At 44.1% G+C, this 12,317-nt stretch overlaps 1 protein-coding gene across 1 annotated transcript; it reads left to right on the top strand.

The window, feature by feature from the left end:
• The first annotated feature begins 230 nt into the window (after positions 1-230).
• On the top strand, positions 231-10,107 carry bmp16 (bone morphogenetic protein 16). Its single transcript, XM_047594989.1, has 3 exons — positions 231-887; positions 5,824-6,191; positions 7,616-10,107. The coding sequence occupies exons 2-3, from the start codon at positions 5,831-5,833 to the stop codon at positions 8,650-8,652; spliced, it is 1,398 nt and encodes a 465-aa protein (XP_047450945.1). The 5' UTR covers positions 231-887; positions 5,824-5,830; the 3' UTR covers positions 8,653-10,107.
• Positions 10,108-12,317: the final 2,210 nt, after the last annotated feature.

The raw sequence follows: 12,317 nt of genomic DNA, 5'->3' as shown, positions 1-12,317 counted from the left end.
GGTGAGTTTGTTAAAGGAGGGAAATAATTACGGCTGCTTTGTGTTTATGTGTGTGTTGACCTCAGGGGTTATCTCTTGCATGCATGTGGGTGTGTGTCCAGGTGTGCTTTTTGTTTTGCGTTTCGTTTGTTTGTGTGAGGAAATAAGAGCGAGAGATAACAGCCTCTAAATGTACTGGGGCCGGTCTTAGTGACATCACTATTCGAGAGGATCTGAGTGGCCAGGAAAGTCAATTAGACTTAAACAGAGTTTACCAGCTGGACATTTAGTATAGGGGGAAAAGTATGCGTGTGTGTGTGTGTGTGGAGGTGTGTGTGTGTATGCGAGAGAGAGCAAGAAAGAGAGAGAGGAAAGGGGGAGGAGATACAAAAGGGAGGAACAGAGTGGAGAGGAAAGGAGAGAGACATAGTAAGGAGGTTTAGGAACAAGAGGGAGTTGTTGCGGGTAATACAGTACAGACAGACAAACACAACTCATTTTCCTCCTGCAGCTTCCAGCCGCAGTGCCAGCCCGTGTAAAACAACCAGGAGTGGAAGTGCAGGCGACAGAGAAAGGGAGTTGCCTCCTAGCAGAGGTCAGGCAGGCAGGCAGAGGGGAAGCCGGTGGATGTTTTTAAGAGTTTGCTTATCTGACACTGACAACAGGATGAGAAGCTGAGCAAGGGAGCAGAGAGGGGAGAAAAACATGGAGCGCGCACCGTTACCTACAGTCCATTTACATAGGAGGCTTAGGGGAGACATGCGGCTCTGAGAGAGGCACAAAAAAAAAGAGAAAGAGGTAAACTTTGTCCACTCTGCCCAAAGGAGCGGGAGCGAGAGCCGAGGGATCGTAACACTGGAGCTCAAGGATAAACCATGGACTCTGCATACATCCCACCACACCTGGACGTGAGTACTACATCCCTCTTTCTCTCTCTCTCTCTCTGTCTCACACACACACACACACACACACACACACACATACACGCACACATCTGCCTGTCAAGCCACAGGCCACAGGAACTGTACTGCTGAAACCATTAGTCACTCTAGGGAAAAACACACACACACACACACACACACACACACACACTCAGGCGCTCAGGCACATGCACACACTGCTGGCACACGTATTGCTCAATCAAAATCTTGTCCGGTAAGCAACTTGTCAGAGAATAATGTGGCCATTATGAGTTCAAAGAGCATAACGTAACTCACCACCGCTGCAACATACACAGTATGAATCGGCCCTCAGTGTTAACGCTCAGACGCTTTAATGTGAAAAGCAGAGGCGTGTTTTTGTTCTGTAATTCACATCGGTTTAGCTGTCAGACGCACAACCAGAGCAGTCTCAGGGCTTTCAGCAGTCACGGGTTAGATATGTCAGTGTTTCCACTGATGCTTTTGCTATAGCTTTGTGCCTCGGCGGGGCCTCCTGTTAACCGCAACGCACTTGTGACACTGAGACCTCCGAGCATCCCGGGCTGAGGAAAAGAGTGAGGATGAAAGAGACAAGTTGTAAATAGTGTTGATGCTGACAGTCGTGCGTGAGTGTGTGTGTGTGTGTGTGTGTTTGTGGATGTGGTACCTGATCAGTCAGCAAGTTGTGGTTAAGCTGTGGAAGCAGGGAATCACTCCACTCAACACACACTGAACCTGTAAGTGTGTGTGCGCGTGTGTTTGTGTGTGTGATTAAATCTGTTTCCAGCTTGGCTCACATTTTTACAGCCCAACTCCTTCACACTTATACATATTGGCAGGTATTTACGCACAAGGCTGTTAGCATCTGTTTAAAGTGCTCTTAGCGTGGACACATGTTTTTGTCTGCATATGGGTCTGGGTCATTAGGCAGCTAATCAGTCCAGCTGGGATGAATTGGGGTGCTGTACTAATAGAGTCTAATAAAACCACACGGCAGCCTACCTGGAATATTGTTCTAATGATTTCATCTGTTACGCCTCAGAACCACAACTCCACTCGCAACTGTTTTGGACATTTTGCACCACACCCCCTAAACATATATATGTATATATATATGTATTAACTCCACAGCTCAGAGCCTTACATTAATGACTAGTTATGCATGTGGAGTATGGCACAGTCATAACCTCACAGTTAATTATAGCGCGCATGCTTATTTTATATGTTACAGTGTAAGGGGCGCTGTGGAAAAAGTGCAGCAGCGAATACAGATGTGTCCTCAGAAGTGTTCTCAGGTGTGTGCGCGCCGCACGTCACATTCGGGTTCACAGGGCCGCCTGACGCGACGTTCGTTTCAAGTGTCTGCGCATTCTCAGAGCGCGGAAAATGAACCCCGTGGCACGGATCGTGTTCTGAGAGAAAGAGGCGGCAGCGCAGAAAAAAAAAAAAAAAAAAAATGAGAGAGCCGGAGAGGGGGAGAGAATCAGGGAGAGTGAGAGGAGGAATTTGGGAAAAGAAACACAGGAAGAACAACAGGAAGGGAAAGCTGAGGGACCAGGCGTAACATGAAGACAGCGGCGGTGGATAAATCAGCCGGTTGCGGTGACACTCTGGCCCCCTGGCCCGGCAACAGTCTGCCGCACTCTTCCGCAAAAACACCATTCATTTGAGGCGGAGGGGGGGGGGGGAAATGAGCAGCAGTAATAGAGGAGGAGAAAGAAAGGGGGAGAGAGTGATAGGGAAATGGGAGGGTGATACAGAAAAGCGCAAAAACAGATATTTTTGACAAGGAAGGAACTCTGAGAAAGGAGAATATGGACAAGAGGGGAGGTTGAAATGAAAGAAGAAGAAAACAGGCTCGGAGAATACTGTATGACAACAAAGAAGGAACGAGGCAAAAGGCCAGAGTTCAAGGAATGCAAAGAGGAAGGAGGAAGGGGAAGGGGGGGGGTTGAAATAAACAGATAAAACGAGAGAGGCATCGAGAGAAGCTGATGTCAGAGGTCAGGGGTTTTAATCAGCGAGTTCAGAAAGACACGGGGCTCACCGGCAACGGCACCCGTCTGCCACACGCCAGGGTCACGCTACTGTCTGCCGGGGAGGTCAGGTCACATCTAATATCTCTAATAGGCTGAGGCGCCCGTAAGCACGCGGGGGGGAAATATGCACAAACACAGTGGCTGAACTTCAAACCTTCATCTAACCTTACGCTTGACCCGTTCATTATACAGCCGCCCCAACTTTAACCTCCTAGAGCATTTCATTAACCCGTGTTCAAGCGGGATTTATGTCAAAGAGGAAAAAATAATAAAAAACAAGTCAGATATAGAAGGAGGAAATGGGGGTGCAGTTGTAAAAATGTCTTCTTTTTTTTTTAGATGGTGGAATGAGTCGACCGTTACGCACATGACACATAAAGATGCTAAACTGGGCCTGGATCCTCTTTGTTTTCCGGCTTAAATTAGATAAAAATATCACAGAAACCCACAGAGTCAGAGTGATGTAGGGCAAGGTGGCCAGCGTTCGCAACCTCTCTCCCCGTCTCTATTTTCGTCTGTTTCCCTGCCCATATATGACACACCCACATGTGTGACACATGAACCTTTGTACCTCGGAGTCACCTGGGTGGTTTTGTAGGTGAGGAAAGTACAGGGGAGATGGGGTGTTGTTGTCCTTAATCTGCTTTACAAGCCTCCACAATATATGGGAGAGGCTGTCCGGCAGAGTGTCTAATCTCTAATTGTCCTCTGCTGCGTTGCCTCAGGTGTTCAACAACCCTGGGTGGGGCTGCTGGAGTTTAATGGATAGCTAGCAACAATCCCACGCTTGGAGGTGGCTCATTTTCCCAGGCCTGCTCTTTGAACCACCAACCGTACTAGCAACACACGGCCGCGTTATCATGCACGCATAAAAATATGCACACCTTCACACCTGTGACCTCCTTTTAAACCTTTTTCTCTGAAAGTGTGGTAAGATTGGCTGTAATTACAGTGCTCACCCGGCCATAAACACCTCGGTTATCTCAGTGTAGAGGGCCTAATCGATCCTCTGTCCCACAGGGAGATGAGATAAAGAGATAGAGGCGAGAACCACAGAGATATGTGAGCACTCGGACAACGAAAGAGATAACACCAGACTTAAAGTACTTCAGTAGACAGAAAATCAGATGCATTTTCCTCAAAAAAAAAAAAAAATACAAATACATAATTGTCTAGTCAGGCAGATTGTCAATACGTCCTGATTCTTGTAGCAGCTGGAGTTCATTTGCAGTTCAGATGGTCTCGTCTGATCGACAGGTTTTACGCCTTTGCTCTGACCCTTTAACGCCTCACCTCAGTCTCTTCATGTCGTGCGGGCTGTTACTTTGCTGGTTTCTAATTACCCTCTCAGTTATTAAGACCTACACTAAAGAGATGCAGGGTGTTAGCCAGGTCGAACTGGTGGCTGTGTGAACCCATGTCTTTGGTCATGTTCCCGCGATGAGAGAAGTCACGCGGGGAGAAGAGCGGACATGGCAGCTGTAGACTTAATGGATTAAGGGAGACAAAAATAATATTGTTTTATGAATTTGCACATAAATGTGGGAGCACTGAGGTGAGGTGCGCATTAAGCAACACACAACACAGCAAAGAGGAGGTGTGGTTAACCTACAAATGTCAACATGACCAAAATTCAAACCACAGAAGTATTAAATTTCTTTTAAGAAAAATAACAGACTATTAGGCAAGGACAATTTGACGGTATTATGGTATTTACATTCCAGTCTCTACACACAACTGTAAGTGTAAAGAAAAACATGCATTGCAGGTTCTCCAAGTTCTACTGTACGACACACACCGTTGCGCACACATTGGCAAAGACTGTGCAAAGGTGTCTAACAAAAATGATTACTGGCTGAGACGGCTCAGATCGTATATTTTCATGATTCATTTGAAATGTAACTGCAGTTCTTAGATTTTATCTCTGGCTTTACAGTCAAAGACACTTGCCACGTTTCGTCCTCCGTACTAGTAGACAAGGTATGTTTATATTCTTGTTGGAGGGCAATTATCCACTTAGACGCAGTCCAAAGTCAATAAGCAATAATCGCTGCAATGCAATGGTTTTGCAGATAGTTAATCCAAACGTAAACACACATTTAAAACGTCAGATTTCCCTGTGATATCACACTGAGCTTACTCATGGACATAAAACCCAAAAACTATAAACTATAAATATTTGTTTATATTTGACCTGGGCTTTCCATTAGGGTCTATTCTTCTTCATCATCACACTCACACAGAGATAAAAGTTGTGCAGAGCTACAGACTTGATATGTGTATCCTCTATAGGCTTTGAAAAGGAAGAGAGATTAAGTCAAATCGGGATATCTGTCATTGTATTAGACGTCAACAACTCCACAACTTGTCACCATAGTCCACAGATAGATGCATTTGATGCACGGGGTGATTAAATTACAGACAGAGACTGTTAAATTGCTCCTGCTTCCATGTCCTATCAGATATATGGGCCTTAGGGGTAAGAACCTTCCCATAAATTAACAAAGAAAAATCTAAGTAGCGCAGTTTGTACAGCCAGGGGTAACAAGCAAACAACTTTACATGGATGTGTGGATGGTAGATTTCTTGAGCATATGCCATGTGACGGCCGAAGACTAATGAGAAACTAGTGTGTCCAGGAAGGAGAAGACATGAGCATGATATACAGAGTCCAGGAGCATCTCGTAGCGGCTATTTCTTTTGCAGATTTCTCAACCAATACTTTATATCATGTCAAATGATTTACATTTGTTTTGTATAAAACACCAGGAGGGAAAAGCGCTGCACAGCCTGGCTTCTCATAACCTGCCTTGATGTTCAAGTTCACCATTTCTTTTCCTCTTTTCTCCCCCTCTTTTGCACCCTCGCCCCTCGACTCCCTTCAGGTCCACCATGTTCCCTGCTAACCTCCTGCTCCTCATGGTCTTGCTGCTACCTCAAGTCTCGTCTGGTCGCCAGGGTGGAGACACCAGCGAGATCGATCATGGCAGGGTGTCCCCCACACCTTCCCCCTTGTCACCCCTGTCATCCCTCCTGGATCCCAGTCTGGCTCAGACCATCCAGACTCTCCTCTTGAACCGGCTGGGCCTGCAGTCTCAGCCTGAACCACAGTCTGGTGTGTCGGTGCCGCGGTACCTCCTCGACCTTTACCGCTTCCACCGGCAGGAGTACCATCTAGTGGAGGACCCTTCGTTTAGTTTCCCCAGCCAGCACATCCAGCAGGCCAACACTGTACGCAGCTTCCACCACAACGGTAAGCCTACAGACAAATCAAGAAGCTGTCGATTCAGTTCACGGAGATTATGGCTAATTTCAAGATGAGTAAATCTTAAAATTAAATCATCTATAAGAACACATGTGAGCAGATTTTAATGCCTTATCTTGTATTGGCTCATGTGATCATGGCTAGAAGCTGCAAAGTGACGAGTTCTTGACGAGAAAATACACTTTTGCACTAAGTTTATTGCCCCCCCCCCCTCAATTCAACACATTTTATGGCTTCATTATCAGGAACACAATAATGAACTAAGACTGAGGATGCCTGTTTGTTTCAAATTGAGAAAGTGACCTGAGCAACCCTGGAGTCATTCCATCTAATCAGGAGGAAACTGCCTCCAAGGCCTCGGGGCTTTAGGGAATTCACAACATCTGCCTGATGTTAAATGCTAAGCAGTTTATAAAGTAAAGTCGGATGCTAGTTAATGTTGCACTTTGGAGGTGAGAATAAAATCAAATAAAAAGTCAATGAGCTGTAAACAGGCTCAGCACAGTTGGTTATCCATCTTTGATTTTGAGACAATAAACGCAGTGGTTACACAAATAAGTAGAAAAGCTCAGATCCTCATAAACTCTTGTATTGGTTAATTTTTCTTGGAGTTCAAAAACATTTCCTGGTAAAAAGTTAAACCCTGAGCTGTACAACATAGTAGTACAGAAGTATAAAAAATAATGGTATAACCTCTTATCATTGCAGCCTTTTTGCAAAAAACAAAAATAATTGAATGCTATTCATGAACATTTTGGAGCTTGTGCATGGTCTTTCAACCCCAAAGTCAGAATCACTCTAAGTGGTGCTGTTCTTGAGTAATCAAAGTTGCCACACAGTTAAAAAAAATAAGCAGTTGTTGGGTTCTCCTGAATTGTTTTGTTTTGAAAAAATGTGCTAGTTGTGTCGGCCTTGTTTGCTGAATCCTATAATGGCTTTAATCAATGAAATCAGAAGAAAATTACATATTGCATGCAGCATTTACTCAAACACAACTCGTATTCAGAGCCCTGATTAGTTCAAAAAGCTACTGCTGTCCCATATACCACCCAGAGCAATGTGAAAGGGTTAAACAGACGTTTGTGTCTGCTATGAATTTCCTTTTTCCTTTTTAAGTGTTTAACCGCTGTCTATAAACCTCCTAAATTGCTGAAAGTTATTTGTAAGAATGTACAATGGACCTAAACTGACTTTTAAATTAGATGTAATGAGACAAATAAACAGAGATTTTAGGTGAACTTTTAGTTTTCAGCAAAAGAACCTCAAAGATCAAACTTTTTCCAAAACACATTTTGAATGATCATTTTCCTGTTTTCGACATTTGTCAAATGCATCATCAGTCAAATAGAGATTAAAGCCTAAACTCACTAAACCACACTAAACTCTCATATTCCCATGTCTCTTCCTCTTAGATCCCCTTGGAGACAGTGGCTTTGGAGAGGATAACACAAGAGTGCACATCTCCTTCAATATCTCCTCCATCCCTCAGGATGAGAGGGTGCTCTCTGCTGAGCTCCGGCTCCTCCGCAGCGACCGAGCTACTCTGGGCCCCGGGCCTCACAGACTAAACTTATACCTCTCTGAGCACCATGGGGACCCTGAGCCCACCCTGCTGGAGACAAGGTTACTCAAAAATGGCGTCCACAGTCATAAACCTAGTGGTTTCTGGGAAGCTTTTAGCCTAAGTGCAGATCTCTTCCACAAGGCCCAGGCTCAAACCGGCAGCCTGGGCTTCCTCCTGGAGGTCAAACCTGAAAACAGCACCACCTCACTTCCTGACCAGAGCTTCTCCCCTGCAGCAGGCGAGAAGGAAGCAGAGAAACAAAAACAGGGACACTTGAGGGTATGCAGGTCTGTGGGGCAGGATGATCACAGCTGGGCTCAGGAGAGACCCCTCTTGGTGACTTATAGTCATGATGGTCGCGGGGAGCCTCTAGTCAAACACGGAAGGAGAACCCCTGGTAATGGCCAGAGGATGAAAGTTAGAAACGGGACAAAAGTGAGAGGCAGGAAAAGCAAGAAAAGGGGGTATACCATGCCCGGCTTGGGCAGCAGTAAAGGAGGAGCCAGCTGGAGTGAACCCGGAAGGGTGAAAAGAAATGGAGGCCGCGCTGCAAAACTGAAACGCCTCTCTCGCAACAGATGCCGCCGCCATCCCCTATACGTAGATTTCAACGACGTGGGCTGGCACAAGTGGATCATCGCGCCCAGCGGCTACGACGCCTTCTTCTGCCTGGGAGAGTGCCGCTTTCCTTTGGCCGACCACATGAACTCCTCTAGTCACGCCATGGTGCAAACTCTGGTAAACTCTGTGAATACTGCCGTGCCCCGGGCCTGCTGCGTCCCCACCTCCCTCAGCCCCATCGCCCTGCTCTACCTGGACCACGAAGACCGAGTGGTCCTGAAGAACTATCAGGACATGGTGGTGGAAGGCTGCGGCTGCCGGTAGTGGGCCGCAGAACTCAAGCCCAGAGACACTCACATGGACAGAGGGAGCATCGTGGGAATAGGGAAAAGAGCAGAAGCATGAAAAGACAGATGATGGGAAAGAGAGACGGTAGAAGCCAGCTAACTGCAAGCAGACTGATAGAGACAAATGTAGCAGCAAAAGAAGGATGAGTGGAGGGAAGGGAGATAAGGGAATGGATATAGCAGCTAAATCATCATTATTAAGAGCAAGAAAAGAGGTCAGACGCAGAAAGTGAAGGAACAGAGTGAAAGAAACAAACAGCCTCTGCCACTCACCAAGATAAATGATTAGATAGATTATAATTGTCCTACTTTGCAAAAGACGCAGCTGTGTACATCATCAACCTGACGGGCTGCTTGTTCCCTCATGAGGACCCAGCGCTTCAACGTTGGAAGGTCTGCATCCGCGTTCGCCACTCATCTACCTAGCTCTGACAAAGTTGTCCTGCAGGCCCATGTGCTTAGCTTTTGCGGAAGGCAGCTGAAATGGTAAACGCTCAGTCACGGACATATATTTAAAGTTTTGGAGCAGAGTTTACGCAATTCTGTACCTTTCTGACGGATGATTGACAGCGTTAGCAATACGACAATGGCACCAGCATGGTATCTAAAGTTTGCGTGAGCGCTTTGTTTCTGCAGTATTTGAATCTGTTTTTATGGAAGCTAATATAATGACAGACTGTCCCTTACGAGCACCCGTACATCACAAGCTATTTAAAAACCACGACAATAATGCTGAGGAACTATTATGCTATTATTTGAATGTACTACTATCACTATTATTTAAAAAAAAAAAAATAGAGAGAGACTTTTTTTTTTGTAAATTTCTTTTGCAGACGTGAAGAAAATCCAAGTGATGGTTGTCTTGTGATTATACATAGTTCCGCTGAATGACGATTCTAACTTAAAGACACATTATGTATTTAAATAGCAGCAATATGGTGTATTTAATCTTGAGAATATTTAAGATACCTGCACTCAACAGAGCATAAAGTGAAAGCCTGCCGTCCACATGAAGTAAGTTATGGTAGCTTTACGTCCATACAAATGTTCAGTGTATTGAATTAACAGCCTGTGTTACTTCTCACCTCGTCATTGCACACATTTTGGTGTACAATAGCAGACATAAGTGGCGTCGCCTTTAAAAAGCTCAACTAACAAGTCAGTCGAAAGCTCTGTGTATTGTAGCTACTGAAGTGTGTAACAACAGGTGTCTTTGCTAGTTGTGTCTGCATGTGTCGAGAAAAATAAGAGGAAGACAGATATTAAAAACTGGGACTTTAGTGCCTTTTAAACAGGGGCTTTAAAAGTGTTCTCTGCTGAGCTTAGTAATTGTTTTTCAGTGTTGCATTTTTCTCTCCAAGTGGAAACATTTAAGCAACAGCTTGTAAAATGTTTGACAATATACCTCTAATAAACAGAGCAAACAGCACAACTGTCGCGTGTCTCTTCTTTTTTAATGAACTAACATTTCTTTTCCCGGGGCAATAGTGGATGAAAAGTCTTTTACAGGCATACATGTTTCTCCTGCCTAGACTTCTCTCAGGAAGAGAAAGGGAACCAAAACTTCCCATTGAGAGCGACAATCCACAGTTTTGTGTATGCGAGACTGTAGCTAAGGAAGCAGCTTCGAATTCTTAAAGTGAAACGTGAGATGGAAGTTAAACAAAAATGTTTTCTCTCCAACACACACCCTCTGACAAAACCACTGGATTACCTCACACTAGCGCTAATGAACAGCTTCTGAGCCCAGACATCAAGACAGAAAAAGGGAACTGTAGATGAAAGATAGAAACAAGCAGTTTGCACACGGGGTCACTCCTCAACGCAGAGGTCAAAGCCACTAAACGGATTCGTGGCCTCAACATTCCTGTGTGTTTGACCTCGTCCTCTCTGAGCACATCCACATTAAGTCACTAAAGTTTGTAAATGCATAATTTCCCCTTTGTTTAAGCCGTCTGTTTCCAGGCTCTCCAGGTCTGATTTACTCAGGTCGGACACTCAAAGCACATTAATTAAAAACACAAACCAGAAGAAACTGAACGGAGGCTCTGCAGAGTAACGTGCAGTTACAGGTGGACGTGTGTGGCTGTGAACGGAGAAGAAAACTTTCTGCCGTCTTCAACTTCATTTGTTTTTGTGCATATAAGCTGTCAGAGACTATCCAACTTCTCTTCATACGTTTTACACAGTTTCATTATGAAAAAAGGGCTGAAAATATTTTATTCAAATGTTTTCTGTAAATGCTTACATGGGTAGAAATCAAATTTCACAGGATATGAAATCAGTTGACATGTGAGTGAAGCCCACGGTAAAATGAAGGGACAGAAACAACTTCATTTTACAGCACTTTGGTTTCACAGCTCTCATTTTCATGAATGAAAGATCAGCGTGTAAGTGTGTAACTCATTACCATCGAGTAAGAAGGCTACAGATTATTAGAATGTGGACAACAAAAATACTGTTTTATAATATTTTCACCATTCAGTTCAGAGACAATGTTTTTAAATGAATGAATGAAGCAATGAGGAGTCAGCAGGAGGTGACTGGATTAGATTCTGGATGTGTAAAAACCTCAGGACCAGACAACAGGGTCTATGACTTCGGTTAAAGCTGGATTTGGTTAGATTTAAACAAACAAATCTGTTTCAAGTCCATGAAAAGCTCTCTGTGTTAAAACAAACCACGGTCTCCACATATAATCTCGATTAATGAGTGGATTAAATTGATTTGTTTAAATAATGGTTTAGTTACCATAAGCATGTGTTTTGTTGTGAATGGACACAGGCCTACTATGTCATTAGAAAACATTGTGGCAATGACATTTTCTGCAACAACAAAAAAAAACTATTTATACAAATAACTTGCACACCAAAAGACAGAGAGCTTCTAGGAGATTTGCAATTAGTTTGTATGATTGATCCTTATTTTTATTTATTTTATGCAACTTTTATTTAGCCAGGAAGCCCCACCGAGATTAGGAATCTTTTACAAGGGAGATCTGGCCAAGGTGGCAGCCATACAAAGTCAAAAGCGATATAAAACAGGAACATGATACACAAATGAGCAATAAAACAGTAAAACAGTTTAAAAGTATTTCTCCAGTAATAACTTGTGAAACACGATTAGTTTTGAAGGAAAAAGCCTATACCACGAACTCCAGTAGAACTTGGCCACTTTTTCTGTTTGTACAAAAAAAATTAACATGAGTAAACTAGTTCATTAAACATCATTATTATTTAACGTGACCCATTTCTCAAGGCCAGAGAGTGACAGGGTCTGTGTTTTCAGTTTTAAAAGGCAGTTGTCTGAACTAAGACCCCCTCCCATCCAAAATTCTTCAAACTATATTCTATACTTTCCTGTTTTTATATAGGGCTTTCTTCACGGGAGGAAAATAAACTGAGCTTGCACATATTTCCCCAGATGTGTTGACAGTTAAACACCTCATTCCTGATTACCGTTATAACCATTACAGATGTGTGCACTTCAGATATGTTGAATTCATTAAAAGAGTGACAAACTTAAAAATGTGCTCGGCCCAGATAAACGCGCTCAATCTCCGGCTGCTCTGGACAACGTTACAGATTCACGTTCGGTGTGAAGGAGCTCTGCCGCTGTGCTGTTGGCGGTAACAGTCCACAG

The sequence above is a fragment of the Mugil cephalus genome, chromosome 9 (assembly GCF_022458985.1).
Source record: "Mugil cephalus isolate CIBA_MC_2020 chromosome 9, CIBA_Mcephalus_1.1, whole genome shotgun sequence".
In the NCBI taxonomy this organism is placed as follows: domain Eukaryota; kingdom Metazoa; phylum Chordata; class Actinopteri; order Mugiliformes; family Mugilidae; genus Mugil; species Mugil cephalus.
The sequence above is the reverse complement of the archived record's forward strand: the minus strand, read 5'-3'. Positions and strand labels throughout refer to the sequence as shown.

Bases quoted from the DNA above. Each gene is read 5' to 3' on its own strand.
- bmp16 (XM_047594989.1), top strand. From the start codon at position 5,831: ATGTTCCCTGCTAACCTCCTGCTCCTCATGGTCTTGCTGCTACCTCAA. The intron at 6,192-7,615 runs GTAAGCCTACAG...TCTTCCTCTTAG, and splicing joins ACGCAGCTTCCACCACAACG to ATCCCCTTGGAGACAGTGGC.